This window comes from Talpa occidentalis, unplaced genomic scaffold (assembly GCF_014898055.3).
Source record: "Talpa occidentalis isolate TD23 unplaced genomic scaffold, MPIMG_talOcc4v2.1 talOcc4.9, whole genome shotgun sequence".
NCBI lineage: Eukaryota > Metazoa > Chordata > Mammalia > Eulipotyphla > Talpidae > Talpa > Talpa occidentalis.
The window spans coordinates 53,570,304-53,590,687 of record NW_023605305.1 but is presented as its reverse complement, the minus strand read 5'-3'; the positions used below and the strand labels follow the sequence as shown (position 1 = coordinate 53,590,687).

At 37.7% G+C, this 20,384-nt stretch overlaps 2 protein-coding genes and 1 long non-coding RNA gene across 5 annotated transcripts in view; 1 reads left to right on the top strand and 2 right to left on the bottom strand.

Moving 5' to 3' along the window:
- The window catches only part of ANKRD13C (ankyrin repeat domain 13C), a 70,763-nt gene extending 54,603 nt beyond the window's left edge, over positions 1-16,160 (bottom strand). The window contains exon 1 of the mRNA XM_037500966.2: positions 15,380-16,160. Coding sequence (XP_037356863.1) covers positions 15,380-15,824 — 445 coding nt within the window. The 5' untranslated portion in view covers positions 15,825-16,160. The remainder of the gene's footprint in view (positions 1-15,379) is intronic.
- The window catches only part of CTH (cystathionine gamma-lyase), a 72,938-nt gene that overhangs the window by 8,351 nt on the left and 44,203 nt on the right, over positions 1-20,384 (top strand). The window contains exon 1 of one of the 2 annotated variants that reach the window (XM_037500969.2): positions 16,285-16,602. The exons of the other annotated variant lie outside the window; for it this stretch is intronic. The gene's annotated coding sequence lies outside the window, so the exon portion shown is untranslated. Of the gene's footprint in view, positions 1-16,284; positions 16,603-20,384 lie in introns of those variants that run through there. 2 annotated transcript variants of the gene reach the window in all.
- On the bottom strand, positions 17,297-20,333 carry LOC119237017 (uncharacterized). 2 transcript variants are annotated; one of them, XR_005123177.1, is made up of 3 exons: positions 20,212-20,333; positions 18,379-18,466; positions 17,297-17,455 (listed from the first exon to the last, which is right to left on the bottom strand). It is a non-coding gene; the product is annotated as an uncharacterized LOC119237017 (long non-coding RNA). The 2 variants fall into 2 exon arrangements; XR_005123178.1 differs by having other exon boundaries at positions 17,297-17,421.

The following is a 20,384-nucleotide window of genomic DNA, read 5'->3' as shown; positions in this document are numbered from 1 at the left end:
TCTGAAGTGACAACTTTTTTTTAAATTTCACAGTATCTTCTAATTTTGGCCTGTTTTCTTCACAGTATCATATAACAGCTTTAGAGAAGCAAATTGGTTTTACATATTACCAAAAAACAAAGCAATTATTTTCTAAACTTTTTTATAATTCACACTATTCTTAACAGTATCTTCAGGATACATATAATGATGTTTCTTTCATAGATACATGAATATCATTCAAAGATCCCTTTTTTTTTTCCCTGCTCATCAATCCTTAAATGAAGATTTATCCAAATCTAGTATGGGAAAGGACAAGGAAACTGTCTTCCATTTCCTCTTAAATCATTCAAGAGCATGTATAGTAGAAACCCTAGCTAAAAGCTGAAACTAAAACTAAAAGAAAAACCTGACATTTAAGCATATTCTAGTAAGACTATTTAATACTGTAGATAATACAAAGAGAATCAAACAGCTGAGAATTGAAGGGTTGCTGCACGGAAATCAAAAACAAGGGGGATGGTCCAAGATTTACACTCTGAAAACTACAAAGGGTTGTTGAAAGAAATTAGGTAGTATATAAGTAAAAAGAAAGACATACCAAGTTCATGAATGAAATATTAAGATGACAATACCCCCCCACCCCAATACCAGCTTATTAATTCAAAGCAGTCTCCATCAAAATTCCAGCTGACTTTTTGCAGAAATTGATGAGCTTATCTAAAATTCATATAAAAATTCAAAGCACCCAAAATATTAAAAAAAATCTTGAAGAAGAGCAACAAAGTTAGAGGACTCACACCAATTTCAATACTTAATACAAAACCAGAGCAATCAATACAATACACCATAAACAAAAACTTATTCAAAATAAATCACAGACCTAAATGTCACCTAAAACTATAAATCTCTTATGGGGAAAAAAAGGAGTAAATCTTTGTCACCCTGTATTAGGTAATGATTTCTCAGATACACCAAAAGCATGACAACAAAAGAAAATTAAATTGACTTCCTCAAGATTAAAATGTTTGGTGCTGCAAAAAATACCAACAAGAAAAGTAAAAGGGCAACCCAATGTTGAAACTATTTTGCAAAGCATATGTATTACGAGTTTTGTATCTAGAACATATAAAGAATGCTTACAACTCATTGAACCCAGTTTTAAAAAGGGAAGGGATCTAAAGCCATTTCTTCAAAGAAGATATACAAATAGCTAATAAGCACATTAAAAGATGCTTAAAATCATTAGCCATTAGGAAAATATAAATCAAATGACTATATAGTAACATTTTATCCTAACTAGGATAGCTATGCTCAAAAAGACAAAATAACAAGTATTGGCAGGTGCTCAAATGGTAAACATACAATTACCACATGATCCAGCAATAGGTATACACCTAAGGAAATGAAAGCATGTCCACACAAAAACTTATATGCAAATGTTCAAGACAGCATTATTCATAAATAGGCAGAAAGTGGAAACAACACAAATGTCCAATAATTAATGGTCATTAAATTATAAATAAAATGAGGTACATCCATGCAGTGGAATATTTGACAATAAAAAAGAAATGAAGTACTGATACATGCTACACATGGATGAACCCTGAAAACATTGTGCTAAGTCAAAGAAGTCAATCACAAAGACCATACACTGTACAGTTCCATTTATATTAAACGTCTAGAATAAGCTAATCTATTAAAAGTGAAAAAGTAGATCAGTGTTTGTCTAGAATTGGGGAACATGAAGGAGTTGGTAAGTGCAAGTTAAAGATTACAGGATTTCTTTTTAGGGTGATAAAAATGTTCTCAACCTGATTGTAATAATGGTTGCACAACTATGAATATACCAAAAACCATTTTATTGTAAACTTGAAATGGTTCAGTTGTATGGCAAATAAATTATATAGAACTTAAGCTATTTAAGTGGAAGATAAGGTTATTAAAACCACAGTAAGAGTTATTCATGCCCCTAACATTTTAAAAGCAAAAGCCTTCCTTATAAAGGTCTTTTAACTGGACTTATTTTTGCCTTAATAATCATCACCCCGGTTAGTCCATTTGTGAACTAAAATAACCTTTCTTATCTGATTGGTTTGTGGTGTGAGTTTCTCTTTTTGAAATAAATCACTAGGAATAATTTTCCCCCCTACTGCTAATAGTCCTAGTGATAGCAATAAATGAAGGCAAAAGTCTTGCTGTAGGACACAAACTTGTTCCTGCCATCTGTTTCCCATATTAGAAACAATCTCATTCTCTAATTCAGGAACATGACAAAAATAAAATTTTACTGGAATATAGTTAGATGCTGATTGTTTATGTACTGTTTATGGCTGCTTTCATGCAACAAATGGTATGATCTAGATGCCAGCCAATGATATCTACTATTTTGTCCTTTAATTAAATGTTTGCAGACCCCTGCTCTAATCCGTAAGGGTTTTATCTCATATTGCATTACTTCCAGGATAGAATACCATTCAGTCAGCAATATAATTTTTATATATAATACACTACATTATTTTTATTATAATTTCTCTCATAATCAAATTTATGTGATTCTAGAATCATTCCATTTTTCTTAAAGATTTATTTATTTATACATACAAGAACTGGGGTACAGGCCAGAGGTGCAGGGGGTGAGAGGATTCACCAGAGACAGAGTGGGGAATAGAACAGGCAGACTGACTGAAATATACTGCCGAGGGGCGTAGCGACCGAGACAGGAGAGGTCTGCTGCACATGTGGGTTACCTTCCTGGCCAGGGATTGAACTGGTGCTGCAGTGGCTGTGGATAGCTTCATAGTGCTGTGACTTAACCCCTTGCACCACCAGGGAGGCCCCATTATTGCATTTTAAAATGAAGTTAGAAGAGGAGTTTATAGGCCCCTTTATTTCTCTAACATTTTGACCCAGAGGTAAAATCCATGCTATACTTACTAAGCACTACTATATGATAGCATAGTGCTAGACATTAAAGAGTCACACAAACTAGAAATAATTCCTGCTTTCGTGGCTCTTATATTAATTAACAAAAGAGAATACAAGATAAAAATGAAACAAAATAGATTGTGATAGGTGTTAAGAAAAATAAAAGGCGGACCTGCCTGGTGGCGCAGACGGTTGAGCGCCGCACTGTGAAGCTATCCACAGCCCCTTCAGTGCGGGCTCCATTCCGGCCAGCTGGTGAAAATCCCACATGGCACAGCAGACCTCTCCTGCCTTCCCCGCTGCTCCCCTCAGCAGTGTACTTCAGTCAGTCTGCCTGTTTTGTTCCCCACTCTGTCTCTGGTGAATCCTCTCACCCTCCCGTGCATCTGGCCTGTACCCCGGTTCTTGTATAAATAAATAAATCTTTGAGGGAAAAAAAAGGCTATCAATGAAAATAAAGGGGGACATACTTTATGATACTTTAGTCTCGAAAATTTCTCTAAAGAAATGTTTAAAATGAGATCTAAAATATGAGTAGGAGGTAAGAAATCAAAGAATAAGAAGAAAAGCATCCCAGGCAAAGACCAGAAATAGCCTGGTATATTCAAGGCACTGAAAGAAAACAAGTAGAGTCAAAACAATGGAAGAGGAGATACTTGTACAAGATAGAATCAAAGAAGTAGCAAAGTCAGAGCATTCAGGAGTAGGACTCTAACTATGGTAATACGGACTTATTTTTTTAATTGGAGACAGCATTAAAAGATCTTGAACAGGGACCTAATGTAACACAAATTATATTTTAAGATTATACTTGTTACCTTATAGATGGGCACATAGGGAAACTAGTCATGAGACAGGTACTGTGTTTCAGGGAAAAGACAATACAGTTAGTGACCTCAGCGTGGTGATGGCAGATACATCAGTAATTCATACTAGTAATTCATACTTACTTGTTAATTAGATCTGTAAGGGAAGGAGGAGGGGATGAAAAAAAAAAAAAGAATGACCCCAATGATTAGAGCTTGAGCAACTTTGTAGTTACTGATGTGGTTTACTAAAAGACTGGGTGATCATGTGGGGAGGTAAGAAGGTAGAAAATGATAAATCGGGCCTCCCCAGTGGCGCAGCGGTTGAGCACTGGGTTGCGAAGCTGCCCGCAGCCTCTGCAGCGCCAGTTCGATCCCTGGCCACCGGGCAAGGGTCCCACATGGCACGCAGACCTCTCCTGCCGCCCGCTGCTCCCCTCAGCAGTGTATTTCTTCGTCAGTCTGCCTGTTCTGCTCTCTGCTCTGGCTCTGGTGAATTCTCTCACCCTCCTGTGCTTCTGACTGTACCCAGTGCTTGTATAAATAAATAAATAAATAAAATCTTTAAAAAAAAAAAAAAAGAAAATGATAAATCCATTTTAGGAAAAGCAAATTTTTAAACAGTCCTGAGATTTCCAAGTAGGGATGATTATAAAATCTGGAACTCCAAGGAGAAGCCTAGGCTACAGATGATAATTTGACAGTAAAAGAAAAAAAAATACATTTAAAACCAAAATTTCTGACTATCCATTTTTGTCCCAGTAGAGTTCTCTTTCTTCAATTCTCCATCTTTTAGGAGAAAAGTATTTTGCTCTAAATGGTGGAAGAAGGGAAAAAACCAAATTGATAACACTGCTTGCTGCCAAGGAGGAGAACTGAGTGGGTAAAGACTGGTGGGAGGGAAAGTATGTTTACCAAAAATCCTTTTATATCTTTTAAAATTGTGTAGCTTGTTAATATAATAACTATCCAAACAATTAAACAAATTAAGGAGGACCCACTAGAGTCTAGATGGTACTTAGTTGAAGAAACCAAGACTTTTACGCACCTAGATAATTATTCTTTGCTTTCTTAAACCCTTCAAGAATACATAAAAGGGTAGGTTTTGCAATCAGTACCTATTGAAGTTCCAAATGAAACTTCCTGTTACAAGTCCAAATTAATCACATTTTCAAACAATTTAATGAACTACAAGTGACTTAACTATTCAATAACCCAGTCCTTCTCATTTTACCAATAAGAAATAATCAGAAATACAAACTACAATCAAGATGTTAAATAACATGTTGTGATATCAATATCTTAAATGGCAGAATAAGATCAACATCATCATCATCTAATCGATAGCAGATTTACTTCACTGACCAAATGCATCAAGAAACTAAGTGTTCAAATGTCCTATTTACCTTTATTTACTATCCCCACTATTTTCTAAGTCCTAGGCATGATACTTAAACTAATTTAATTACATAAAGGATTCTAAAATGTTTAAATAAACTGTCAACTTTTTACAATGTAGTTTAAAAATTTAAAATTGGGTGCTTCATGTCTAACTTGGTAAACAAAATTTAATTATTTTGTTAAAAATATTCCTTTAAGACCACTATAGAAATACATTATGCAAATTATCAACCAAATAGTGGGCATTACAGGCATCTATTATATGTGCTCAGCGCCATGCTATATACTTTCATACCTTATTTTATTAAGTTAGGTCCGATATCCTGTGAGACAAATATTATTCCTAGGTCACAGGTAAGAAAAACAAGTTAATAGTAGTTAATATCCTAAAAATATATACATAGAAATTGTGTAGTCTGTACTCTAAATGTCCATATTCTGTTTACGTATTATACCAAAAGTTTTCAAACTTTTTGGTCTCAAGACCTCCTTATGAGCTTAAGAATTATTGAAGATGCCAAAAATCTCGTATATGGATATACCTATCAATCTTTACCATACTAAAAGTTTAAATATTCTAAAATTTTACTTGTAAATTTTAATATTACAATAAACTTATTACATGCTAATATAAAATCCTTATGGAAAATTTGCATTTCTAAAACAAAAATAACAGTGCTATTTTTAATTATTTAATTAAAAAATAAATTTCTTAATAAAAGACAGCCAGATTTTATTCCATAACTGCTTCTCCATTCAATCTAGTATAAAATGTGTTGGCTTGACCTCTATGAAGAAAATCCAGATTCACATAATAAGTAGTTGAAAAAAGTAAAAGTACTTTTAGCAGCCTTTTTAAATAGCTGGGAGTATTCTTTGATACTACACCAAAACTTAGTAAGTGGTCATTTCTTAAAGGTTAGTTGCAATGTGAACTCTAAAACCATGTCAATAAACTTTTTGTAGTGTTGCAATGAAATCTGTTGGTTTCTCTTATATTTTAAGTGAATCAATTACTGATTCATGATTGTCTAACATCATCCATTGATCATCTGAAAAATACTGGTTGATTTAAGTTATATAGGCCTTCCAAATGTTAATATATTAAACTGTATAAAATAAAAAAGATCACATTTGGTAACATCACCAATCTGACCAAAATAGTCTCCACTGGGAAGCTGTCAAGCATAGAGTGATGTGGATATTTTTTGTTTCAATGCATGATTTTTTTTCATTGGCAACAAACACTATCAATTGTTATCCTTGAAATCACAGCTTATCGATCTTTATCCAGAAATGTCTGTCAAATATCCAAATTGGAATAACCGTAATTTGTCTGTAAGATGTTCTTTCAAAGTAAAAATGGTGTTTGTTCCATGACAAAATCAGCTAGTTTAGCTTACAACTCATACAACTGCAGAAATAAATATATATATACACACACACACACGTTAGTATGAAGAACATGATGCATAATCCACACTACATTAAAAAGAATGTCAAAAAGATATGTGCTTGGGGCCTCCCCGGTGGCGCAACGGTTGAGCGCTGGGTTGCGAAGCTGCCCACGGCCTCTGCAGCGCCGGTTTGATCCCCGGCTGCTCCCCGGCCACCGGAGGAAGGTCCCACATGGCGCGCAGACCTCTCCTGCCGCCCGCTGCTCCCCTCAGCAGTGTACTTCAGTCCTTCTGCCTGCTCTGCTCCCCGCTCTGGCTCTGGTGAATTCTCTCACCCTCCCACGCTTCTCACTGTACCCAGTGCTTGTATAAAAACAAATAAATAAATAAATAAAACATGCCTCTAAAAAAAAAAAAAAAAAAACTTACAAAAAAAAAGATATGTGCTTGATTAAAAATAAAAAATCATATCTACAGCTTCATCAAAGAATTACATGAAATAGGTTTTGTTTTTTACAGTTCTTTAGTGTAAATACATGGCAGTGAATAATACAATGACTGCTAGTAATTCAGTATTCTCATTCATGCTAAGGTTCCAACACTTACCTACCACTGCTTTTGTGCATCAGCGAAAAAGTCAGCATGGTGGGAAAGGCAAGCAATAACTATGTATTATTACAAATAGTTTTGACTTCTCATGCCCTCTTAACAGGGAACAAAGCAGGATATCACAAGGACTAGGAACAACATAGCTCCAGCTTCTACAGACACCTTCAAGTCCCACTGAAGCAACCAAGAAAAAGAATGTGTATTTTCTTTCATAAATGGCGCTATTCCACTAAAACTTACACATGCACAGAACATTACAGCCAGTCCGTAAACTTCTAACCAGCGCAACCTTCTCATTACTTCCAGTAATAACATGTTAATCTGACTCTTGTCCATCCAAGTTTTTTTCATATAGCAGCCAGAACAAGCCTTTAAAATCAGATCATGTTACTCTTTTGCTGAAAGCCCTCTAATTGCTTTCTATGTTGCTTAGAATAAAAGGCATAACCCTTAACAACAGTCTACAAAACTTCTACATGCTTACATCCTCATGGCTCCTCTCAAATCTGCTATCTCATACCATTCTCCCCTTTTTTCCAGTCCTACTGGCTTGCTTCTTATTTCTTCAACATGATATCTGCATTTACAATTCTGTATTTGACACGGTGTTCTGCCAGATATCTGCTATTTTCTTTAGATAATTAGTGAATTTCTCTTATCAATGATGTCTTCTCTGATCCTGAAATAATTACTATCTGTCCTCACCTGTAATCCCAACCATTTCTTTCCTCCTCATCCTGCCTTTTTCTTTTTTAACCATATAATATTTATCTTGATCAGTCATACCATGTATTAATTTACTGTTTATCTGCTCCCATTAGAATATAAGCCTCATGAGAGCAGGGACTTTGTTCTGTTTATTGCTATAACCTCAGCACTTAAAACACTGCTGTGATATATCAGCTCAGTATTTATGTTAAATGAAAGAATGAACAAAGAAAAAAAAAAAAGTAAATCATTAGAATAGTGTTAAAACCTGTTTTTACTCTCCAGAAAGCATTTTACCCCAGGAAAATGAAGGTTTCCATGTGGCTTTCTATGAAAGCCAACCAAAGGATTTTTATGCACAAAATAGAAAAAACAGTACATGTGCTATAGAATTCAGTACAGTGCTAAGAAAGAGCATGCATTAATATACCTGATAGGTGTCTATAGTCAGGAATCCAAATGCACTGAACTGAGTTATTCCAATAGTAACTAAAAATGACAATGTAAGAGTCAAATCTACCTGGTCCTTTGGCAGACCTGCAGGCAGTATATCTTCAAGTATCAGATAAAACCTCAACTGAAGTTGTGTCTATAGTCAGGAATCCAAATGCACTGAACTGAGTTATTCCAATAGTAACTAAAAATGACAATGTAAGAGTCAAATCTACCTGGTCCTTTGGCAGACCTGCAGGCAGTTTATCTTCAAGTATCAGATAAAACCTCAACTGAAGTTCTAGCTAAACCTCAACACAAGAATATCTTCTCCTAGAAGAAAATTAACATCAAAAGAGAGAGGAAGTTATTGAAATTAGTGGGTATTATTACTATATGAGACTTCTGAGCTAAAATATTTTCTAGTGCAGTCTCTTATTTGAGTCCATAAATGCCCCAAGTGGTATATATTATATCTACTTATTTTAGAAGTAAAAAGTATAACCTCATAGAAACCAGCTTGTAGAGAAGTAGGGTCTCAAATTCAGATCAGATTCCAAATATGAATATGGCATTTTAATTTTTGAGATTTTAATAAGAGTAATAAGCCCAAAAACACATGAAATTCACCTAAACTGCAGTTAAACCTCATATATCCTGTTAATGAACAACATTCAAATCTACAAACAAAAAAAAAAATACTGTTTCCCTTCCCCATTTCATATGCTTCTGTCTTGCTCTAAAACTGACCTTCCAACATCTCCCCAAAAGAAATAAACTGTTCATGAACAGGAACATATTGTCTGCTCAGCTCCCATTCAATTTTGAGCAACTATACTCACTTTCTAGAATCAAAAACACCCTGACAGTTATACTGCGTATTCTGCATTAAAATAGGTTTCTGGGTCCTCCCTGGTGGCTCAGGAGTTAAAGTTTCAGTGCTGTCAAGCTATCACCAGCCACTGCAGCATGAGTTCAATCCCTGGCCAGGGAACTAACACACTTGGCGCAGCAGACCTCTCCTGTCTCAACTGCTGCGCCCCTCAACAGTGTGTTTCAGTAGATCCTCCTGTTCTGTTCCCCACTGTCTCTGGTGAATCCTCTCACATCCCCTGCACCTCTGGCCTACACCTCAATTCTTGTATGCATAAATTAAAAAAAAAAAATCTTAAAAAAAAAATTTGTTTCTGTGACTTAATGATATTAACACAATTGTGAGTCTTCCAGAATTCTCCTGCCTCACTAACAGTTATCAGGATACACTATCATCAATAAGTACTCATTTCTGCTTTCAAACAAAGTTGAAAGGTCAGAATACCTGCTCTTATTATATTTAGTGCAGGAAAGAGAAGAGGATTCCTGACCTCCATTTTATGAGGTAGCTCTACAGATGTGTTCATACAAGTGTAAGTAATAGGTCAGGTTCCTTACTGTTAACGATGATGCCATCCACAGTCACTTAACCCAAGGATAGTCTTACTGTGTTGGAGGTACACAGGGATAAGAGGTGAAGAAAGTAAAATCACATTCTAGAGTCATTCAGATCAACAGCATCAACCCTAATAGATCAGTGGAGTGATAGATTTCACTGCCAGTTCACCCTCATATCCAGTTAGGATGCATAACATTTAATAATTTGGGGCCTAGAAAAAACAGGTCATTTTCTAAGGGAAACTGAGGTGTGCCTTTCAGAAACAACGTCAAAAAAAATGACTACAAAACGAGAATAGATACAAAACTACTAGTGTTCTTTTAAGGATGTGCCATCATTCTAACTCTCTCCTGGCCCTAATCGTTCTCCTGAGATTCAGTTTAAGATTTTTTTTTCTGACATGCAGTGTAGCTTTATAGGTGCCTGTTCTCAGTCATATTATGCATTATTCCTTGCATCATCCATTATGAAGAGTTTAGTAACAAAAATAAAGTGGGAAAATATCAGGAGGACATTTAAAGTTTTATACAGAATAAGGCAAAATAAAGATACCATATGGTCACCAAACTAATTTTCCTATTGTCTCAATTATCAAATTATTTTTGATCTTCTGAAGTTAAGATGTTTTAAAACCCTTTGTCTGAAGAAATTTTCTTCCATCTTGTCTGTCAGGAACCAGGTAGAGAAGTTACTCATTAACCATTTCTTTATCACTTCAGTGACCTGCATTTACAGGAATACTCTTGATTGAATATTAACTTAAACTGGAAATATCTATTCATTGTGGGAAATAGTATCAAAATTACACTACAATTAAATAAAAAATGAAAATTAACTGTGTATAGAGAAGATGGCTTGTCACATGCCAGCCAATGTAATTAACGGGAGTAGAAACTGCCAAATCTTCAAGAATAGGGAAAAAACTTTTACATCTAGGAAAGAGTGGTTTGAGCAATTCATATATCAAGGGCTTTCATCACTCTGACACCTAAAAGCTTCCTACTAATGCCCAAGAGAAATTTAACTCAATTAAGGGAAGAAATAAAATTACAGGTTTAACAAAGAGTGTAGTCAAAATCAAGTCTTCTATATGCTTTACAAGTGTCCTCAATTCTAAAGTGCTAAAGAAGTAAAAATCATTATCATCAATTACAAAAAAAAAAAACACAAAAAAACAGCATGTCACTACGATGCTTTGTCCAACCACCAAAGGCAAAAGTAATTCAGAAAAATCTTTACATTCTGAATGTAAAAAAGGGCTTAGTCTCAAAATTCATTTCTATACTAAAGAAAACAATAGTGGACTCCCTGGTGGTGCAAGGGGTTAGGCATTGCACTATGAAGCAGTCCACAGCCACAGCAGCACGAGTTCAATCCCCCCTCAGGGAGCAGCCCGCATGGCGCAGCAGACGGCTCCTGGCTCGCCCCCTTCTCCCCTCAGCAGTGTACTTTGGTCAATCTGCCTGTTCTGTTCCCCATTCTGTCTCTGGTGAATCCTCTCACCCCCTCCCTGCACCTCTGGTCTGTACCCCAGCTCTTGTATGCATAAATAGGTAAATAAATCTTAAAAAAAAAAAAAAGACAAAAATAGTATGTAATGAAAGACATAAAGTTAAATAAATTTTTGTACATTTAATGAAGTGTCTTTTTCCACACCCAAAGAAAAACTGTTACTAAATATATGATGAGTTACAATCTTTGGCATATTTGAACAGAGTATACATATGACGTAGACTGTTATTATGACTAACTTGTATTTCAAGATGTTTGAATCCAAATAAAAAATTCCTCAAAATAACTGATGGCTCAGAAAAAGGAATTAATACACATTTTACAACAAAAGAAAATGCTCTATCCTTGTACCTATTCAATTTAAGTCAGTAATTGTTAAATACACATTAAAAAAAAAATTATCAGGCCTCCCTGGTGGCCTAAGGGTTAAGTCTCAGTGACATCACCGACAAAGAAGCTAACCCACATATGGCACAGCAGACCTCTCTTGTCTTGCCCAATGCTTTCCTTAGCAGTGTATTTCAATAAATCTACTGTTCTGCTCCCCGCTCTGACTCTGGTGAAGCCTCTCACCTTGTACCTGTGGCCTATACCCAGTTCTTCTATGCAAAATAAAAAAGCATTAAAAAAAAACCCTATTAAATCAAAGAGCAGTAAAAGCTGAAAGAGCTAGATAAAAGTGAACTAAATAGTGACTAAATCAGGATTTAATAAACTTTCCAGCAACGAAGAATAAAGGTAAAAACTAGTAAAATAAAATTCAGTAAATGTAAAGTCCTGCTTTGAGGATTATATATTTGCAAGAAGGGACAGAATGGAAAGGCTGCCAATCACTTGAGAGAAAGCAATATTAAAAATAATACTCTTGCACAGCATTACTAAATGTGAGTCTTTTAGTAATACATACTGTTAAATGTATATTGTTTAAAACAATAGTCTCCTTTTGTCTTTGCTTATAAGGCCACTACAGCTCCAACACTAAGGTTAGTTCTGGGCACCATCCTTAAAAGGAAAAATCAAAAACTAGAGTTTCATTAAAAGAAGGTAATTAAGGGCCTCCCTGGTGGTGCAAGGGGTTGAGACACAACCTATAATGCTATCCACAGCCACTGCAGCATGAGTTCGATCCCCGGCCAGGGAGCAACCCACATGGCACAGTGGACCTCTCCTGACTCTCCCGCTGCTCCCCTCAGCAGTGTATTTCAGTCAGTCTGCCTGTTTGGTCCCCGCTCTGTCTCTGGTGAATCCTCTCACCCCCCACCCCCCTCACCCCCACAGACTTCTGGCCTGTACCTCAGTTCTCCTATGCATAAATAAATAAATCTTTAAAAAAAAAAAAAGGTGATTAAGATTTTTATGTACTTATTTAAGACTTGTATATTATTTAGTGTGTTTCAGGAACTATTCTAAGCATTTTATAAATGATGTTATATGAGGAATAGATACAGAAGTTAGGAATGTTTAACTTGAAGATAAGGAGAACATGATAACTCTTGTCAGATATCAAAAGAACTATCAAATGGACAAGTTAGCCCATTTACTTGTGCCACTACACAGAAGGGGGAAAAAAAGAAAAAATGAGAGAATGCAGAATTTCTCTACAAGTCTATTATAAGAACTAAATGGGAAAATAAAATATTATGAACCTTGTTGTAAATTGCCACATACACATTATTAGAAATAAGTTATTTGCAGTACAGTGGGCCCTTCTTAACAGAGAGGTTGAGCATGGCCTTTCGAGTCTAAACTATTACTGCAATTCCCAGCTTTGGAACTTATACTAAATATAATTTATAAATTTAGCAAAGTTTCATCTCCAGGCCTCATTTTCCTCACCTTTTAAAGTAAAGATACAACTATCTGCTTTGCAGAGTTATTGTGAGAATTAAAAGTGATAATGTATGTATACACTTGGCAGTGTTGACACACTCACACTGTCTACCATGATGATGATAAACATCATCATGCTGCGGAAGAAATCTCTACAGTGAATATAAAACTAATATGATGTGGTATAATTACTGCATGGCTCTGCTCTGTATCTGTATGAGTGCATCATTCTGCTATGCATGTATCATAACAACCCAAATATAATCTATAACTTGTTTTTGCTTGGGTCATTTAAAACTTAGTATTTATCATCTGTAATGTGGAAGGGAAATACTCTAAAAATCTAATAAAGAACTTAGGTTAGCAAAATATCAAGAGTAAAAGTAATGTAAAGGGAAAGTTTTGCAGCTATAGGGGAGAAGGGGATTAAAGAAATAACACATTAAATTAAAGCATTAAATAGAAACTACCTAGGAAACTTCACAAGAGATCAAAATGTATATTGCAGGGGAAAAAACAATATACTTGCCACAGGCATATATAAACCGCTGGTTACATTTATTAGAAATATCAAAAATATAAGGGCAGCTAAGCATAATGTGATGATTTTATATCTCAAGGCAATTTAAAAGGTGAAACTGTGTTAAGGACAAAAGCTTAAAGGTATTTAGGATTCTAATTACTTTGAACAAAATTTGTACTTTAAGAAACCAACTCTTAGATGCTGGACTAAGGGAAGTCCAATAATGATCCTGTAATTCTGCACCTTGTGTGATCAACCAAGAAAACCAGTTCTAATATAGTTTACTATTATACTTGGTCAGTCATACTCATCTATCTCTTTCAAAGAGAGTTAACTCTCAAAAGGAAGCTTTTATATGTTTTCAGGGCTATTTCAAGGTAATGTAACTCTTTTAAAGGCAACAGCCGTAAAATAAAATCTGTAACTACTAAGAAGACTAAATCTGAAAAACTTCCTAATAACTACTAATCTGAAGCTCCAACACATCTCCCACATTCTAAGGGTTAGAATATAATTGTCATAAACAAATAATAGCATGTTTGTTGCAACAGTGAAAAATGATAAAATCAATTGAATGTAGGAATGAAAAACTGGGTGCAGCTGTCAGGATTTATGATGACAGGTAGTGATATGATTACAATATTGTAAATTCAGAACACAAAGTGAAGTTGTTAGAGAATTGTACAAACAACAAGAAATCTTGTTTTTTTAATCTCAGTTTTTGCCCTAATTTTAGATGAGAAGCCTAGGGTCCTGTGGAATTAAGGGAGCTTCTGCAGAGGCAAGTATTTCATTAATATGATATTTTGAGCACAGAATGGAGTATGTTCTAACTAATATGTACAGTACTCATGTTCAGTTAAAACTGGAGCTAACAATATTTGCCAACTACCCAGCTTAAAATGGCCTACCTCACTAAATCTAAAAAAAAAAAAAACAGTTTACATTAGTTTTCATTAAAAAATTTACTGCTGCTTAAAATTTAACTCAATCACGTTGTCACTAGAATTCAGCTTATAATTTAAGGCAAAAAGAATATCCCTGAAAAAGATACTATGTTATATAGGCATGAAATTAGTACGAAAAATCACAGCACTACCTTTAGTAATCATCTTCAAAATAAACATTACTATTAGCAGTTATCTTCATACAAAAATCAAAAAACTCAAACTCTATCCCAACAAAATTCAACTACTCACAAGTGACTATACAGGTCTAGGTATCAAGTGCCTACAAACTTCTGTGTGATTCCCAGAAACCAAAGCATTCTATATTCCATCTTAAATGCAAAGTACAGACACTTTGAATCAAAGTTTCCTAAAGCAAGGGGGTAGGGGGATGAGGCAACCTGATGGCAGGTAGAAATCACGACCAATTGCAGTCAAGTTGGATCTGTATCTGGGTAAGAATGGACAGTCAATTTTTTAGTTCAGAATTCCAGTTCTCAAGGTGGTGGCGGGGGGGAGAGAAAAAAGAAAAAGAAATATAAACAAAGGAAGGAAGAAGGGCCAGGTTGGAAGACATGAAACCTAAAATATCAGTCAAGAATCAACACACTGAACGCCTGACTCAGAGATAAACAAAACAGGAAACTTTGAAGGGGGCAAGGGAGGAAGCATTCCTTTGCACCCACAAGAACCAATGCCCAGATCACTGGCATGCTGCTACTGAACTGGCCATGATTTACGGGCATTTCGCCCGGAAGATGAGCAAAGGAGAGGAAAGAAGGGTCTGCTGGAAGGGAGCCTAGCATTCCAGAGGCCTGGCAAGGCACACCCTAGACTCGGGAAAGGAGAGGTGGAGAGGGGCGAGCACTCCTCACCGTGATTATCTTTCTGCCCGATATTGTGTGTGCGGATGAGAGAGGACAGTCTCCTCACATCCCCCTTGAAGACGCACTCGTGCACCGGGTATTGTGCGGGGCAACTGCCTCCAACTGCGACGACAGCAATGGGGTCGGTGCCCGCTAGCAGAGCCGGGGACTGGGAGGTGGTAGTCACGGAGGAATTGAGCAGCGGCAGGGCCAGGGCGCCGGGGGGATTGGAGGAGGCCGGAGCTGTCTTCAGCCGCAGCCGGTGGTGATGGTTACTGAAGATCTTATGACAGGCTTTGCCGCCCTTGCCGCTGCCGCCAGTGCCAATCCTGCCCCCGGTAAAGGTGCCGCCGAGGGCAGCCGCCGCTTCCTCATCCCCGGGCTCCAGCAGGTCCCCCTCTTCTTTGCTGGGCTTGTGGTCCCTCCGCAGAGAGCGGATCTTCTCCCCGGTCATCGCCGCCGCCGGGGGCAGAGAGGAGATCCGGGAGGCTCACCGCCGGCGACAGAGCTGGCGCTGCGGCGGCACACGGCGATTAGAGCGGCGGCCAGGCGCCTCCAGCGCAGCATGAACTCCCAGGGTGTCCCCGAGCCAGGGACAAACGCATCTCCCGGAGGAAAAGAGTCGGCTCGCGCCTAGGCACGCAGGGGCGCGCGCTCGCTGGGGGGAGCTAGCGCTCAGGCGCCCACGACGCCAGGAACCCCGTCCCGGCCACCGCAGCCGCCTCCGCGGCTTCACGCCGAAATACAGGGCACAGCCATCTTCTTTTGGCTCCTCTCGCGAGAGCTCCCCCGGGAGCGGGGGCTGGAGGAAACACCGCGATAGGTGAGCTGCCCGCGCCCCTCGCACCTCTCTTCCCGAGGCGCGGGAGCGCGCCGGCGCCCTCCAGGCGGCGAGTCGTGTCCGGGGTCCGGGCCGCGCTGGGCGGCGGGGCTCGGCGCTGACGAGGCCGCGCTGCTCGTGGGAGGTTGAAAGGTAAAGGCCGCGCTTGAGCTATTCGAAGCACGTTCTAAGCTGTGACTTAAGGCCTCCGGCCTCCGGGCCTCCCGGGAGAGGGCTGCGGACTGACGCCTCTGCACGCAAGACGTGATGTCACTGAGCTGCGCTGGACACTCGCTCAGTAAACATTTCCCAGACCTCTGTTCCGTGCCGTGCCCTGAGCTGGTGGAGGTCTAAAAGGCCACTGCTGATGCCAAGTAACTCCGCGGAGCAGGAGAGGCGTTCAGGCGCTGGGGTACGATCTTGACACGATGAATGAAGGGGATGAGGGGAGCTAGGTTGCACTGAAAGGAGAGGGACGAACTTTAGCTTTGGAGTGTCCGAAAAGTCACCATCGGAGAGTTTAGGACTGACCTTGGAAAACTGACCTTGGAAAGTTTAGGACTTTCCCTGTCAGCAGACAGGGAAAGGGGAGGTCACCCAAATATTTGCTGAATGAATGAGTTTCTGGCAGGCGTCAAAGATAAAGTACGGGGGAGGGCAGAGTGGACGCTGATCTGAAGGATAGAAAATAATTGTGTAACTGGAATATCACTAAATCCGTTCATTGCCAACCTCCACACAGCGTCAAATTCAAAAGAATCGTAAATCTGACATGCATAACCCTGGACAAAAGAACAAACTCTCCACAGTCCCGTTTATTACGATAGTTGCTTCTCCCAAAAAGCTTCTAAACAATTTTTTTTTTTTTTTTGGTACAACCTCCATGCCTCCAGCAAAAAGTTATAATGATAACTGTGGGGACTGGCCTTTCTTCTTCAGCCACTTAGGTTTTCACCTCCCACCGTCAACCCTATTCATTCTTTTGTGAGGGGGTGGGTGGTGGTTGTTCCCACTATGTTCAAATGTTACCCAATTAACACCTCAGAGGATCCTACTCAGAAAGCAAAACTGAACATAAAATATACAAAAAACAATTTGTTCTTTGGCATTAACCAATATTTATTAACTCTAAATCAGACAGTATGGTGGGTTCTTTATATACTGTTATTGCCCTGTGGTAAGTATTTTTGATCTTCTCTTGACAGTTGAAATCTTGTCCAATGCTTCAAAACTGGAATATAACACAGTCAAATCTGACACCAGTGCTAGAAAAACAGCAAGGACCAAATCATGCAGGACTTTGAATATCATCTTAAAAGTTTAGATTTTATACTACAAGAAATGAATAGCCTTTGGGCTTCCCTGGTGGCGCAGCAGTTGAGCGCTGGGTTGCGAAGCTGCCCGCGGCCTCTGCCGTGCCGGTTCGATCCCCGGCTGCTCCCCGGCCACCAAAGGAGGGTCCCACAGGGCGCACAGACCTCTCCTGCCACCCGCTGGTCCCCTCAGCAGTGTGCTTCGGTCCTTCTGCCTGCTCTGCTCTCCCCTCTGGCTCTGGTGAATTGTCTCACCCTCCCGCACTTCTGACTGTACCCAGTGCTTGTATAAACAAACAAACAAACAAATAAATAAAACATGCCTCTATTAAAAAAAAAAAAAGAATAGCCTTTTAGGGTTGTTAAGCAGGGCACAACATGATGAAATTTGCCTTTTAGAAGTGTCACTCACTCATGTTTTTGAAAAGATGTATCAAGAGTAGGTAACTACTCCAGTGACAAAGAAACGGAAACTACTGCGTAAGTCAGTAAGTATGCTTAATGCGTGCATGTAAAGGTCTGGTAGAACATATATATCACACAAAGTGAACAGTGATTATCTCTAGTAGATGGGATTGCTAAATCATACAGTGCATACATTTAGTTTCTTTTTACAAAGAGAACGTATTACTTTTTATTAATCAGAAAAAAATAGTTTTTTTAAAAGAAGTGGATAATTCAGGTGACTAGAAATTATGAGAATATGAACCAAGTGAGGATGGATAGTGTTTAAGATTTTTTTTTTCTAATGAGTTTGATTTTTGTATATTGATTTGAAGGTTCTTGTTGCTATCTGAAATAAGTTAGATGTATACATCAGTTACTTGGAAATGAAACATAGGACACAGAGCTCTTAGTTAAGATTCAAGTGTTACCTCACAACAAGTGATGCCACGGATGTCACTGAGTTTCCCAAGGAAAGGTGTGTAGAGTGAGAAAGTAAGGTTCAGCCTAGAACAAAACCTTGAAAACACAAATTTATAAAGGATTTGTATAGGAAGAGTGGCCAACCATGCTATTATCAAAAACCTACACCACATAGTCTACCATTATATCTTTGAAATATCTTATCACTAGACCCAGAATTTAAAGTGTCTTATTAATGACTGCCATTCATGAAAGGATGTACAATGAAGCACTGTTGACATAAAAGATAATATTCTGCCCTTCCTTTAAAGGTTCCATAGTATAGTAGAGGAAAATTATATAGATATATAATACTACATCATGAAAAATACAGAAATTTAAATTATACGAGTCCAATAAAATATAGACGGTGAAGTTATTAATTTTATATGGAGGAAATGGAAGTCAGATCATCAGAACAACTTTCTGGAAGAAGTAAAGTTTAAATTGGTTTTAAAAAAAAATGTAAAGGAGTTGTTGACCAGTTGAGCAAGAGGAAAAGTCATTATAGGTAAAAATAATAATTATAATAACTATCCTTTACTGAGAGCTTACCAAGTTAGGTAGGTATAGTTCTAAGCACATTTGAGTAACTGTTTGATTTAACCCCCACACCTCTAAAGTGCTTGCTTTTTGCAGATGAGGCAACTGAGTCACAGAGAAGGATCTTCCAACTATCATAAGTAGAGGTAAAAAGAATAGTATGTATCTAACTATTTGCAACTCACTGGAGCATTCTTTTGACAGGAAAAGTGATGATAAATGAGACTGGAAAGGAAGGCTGAGGCTAGATTACAACAGTAATTATAAGAAACTTGCACTATAAATGTGAGGCAATGGAGAGTTTGCAAGGAATTTCAAACAAAGTGAAAACAGAATAACAGTGAATCACCATAATGTGCAGTCAACCCATAGCCAAAGACATGAGATTTTGCCAATCTTTCCAGCTTTACCTCCTACCACATTGTCAAATTCATTCTTTATTTTAACTAAAGCAATCTGCTAACAATCCTTATCCTTTTTCATTACCTCATGCCTTTGCACATGCTATTCCTGAAGGCCAGAGCTCATTTCTGTTTGATTCACCTAGTTATCTCCTACAGTCTGTCGAGAATTAATTCAAATTGCATCTCTTTTTTTTAACTTGGCATAGACTATAGTGGCACAGGAAATTATATCTAACTAAATCTCTAAATAAATGTTAGCATGACTTTCTACTCTGAGTGTAGGCCATGAACCTAATAGTATTTGTAATATCTAAGCCTTTGCAATCAAAAGAAACCATGTGATATTTTCATATCACATTATGACTGCTGCAGATAACTCAAAATGTCATTTACATTCACCACTATTCCAAATTATGTTAATAACTATTAGATCTTGCTTTTTAGTGCATTAATAAAGAAGCATATTTATTGCTATACTGACAGTTAAAAAATATTTTGATAGCTTTGTAATTCAAAGTATTTTGCATAGTTAAAAACCATTGTTCTGAAAATGGGTTCACAAAGAGGTCCATGGCACTAAAACAAAAGTTTGAAACTCTTTCTTAGTTTAATGACATCTGTCCTTTCTCTCCTATCCAACATTTCAAATATATTAATTCTGAATTAAGCCTTCTGAAAAAAGGCCCACCTTTGCTTGCTTTCAGATTTCCCATTTTAACTTCTATAGACCTCCTGATATCTTTATCTGCCTCAACTATCCTGTGATCTCTCTTAGTACTAGAACTATATTTATCACTGCTAATGCACAGTATCTTACAGATATCAAATTATTCCTAAAAGAACCCTGTCCATTACCCTGTCCAAAAGAATGCTGATTGGTCCAGGCTTGAGTTAATAGGACAGCTCTCCATGGAGATTAACCTAGTCAGTTTGGCCCAGTTAGCATTCATCTCTTGATGGAGGTGGGTGGGGTTTACACGGAGAGCCCTCCAAACAGCAGTATTAGCTCATAATGGGAATGAGATGGG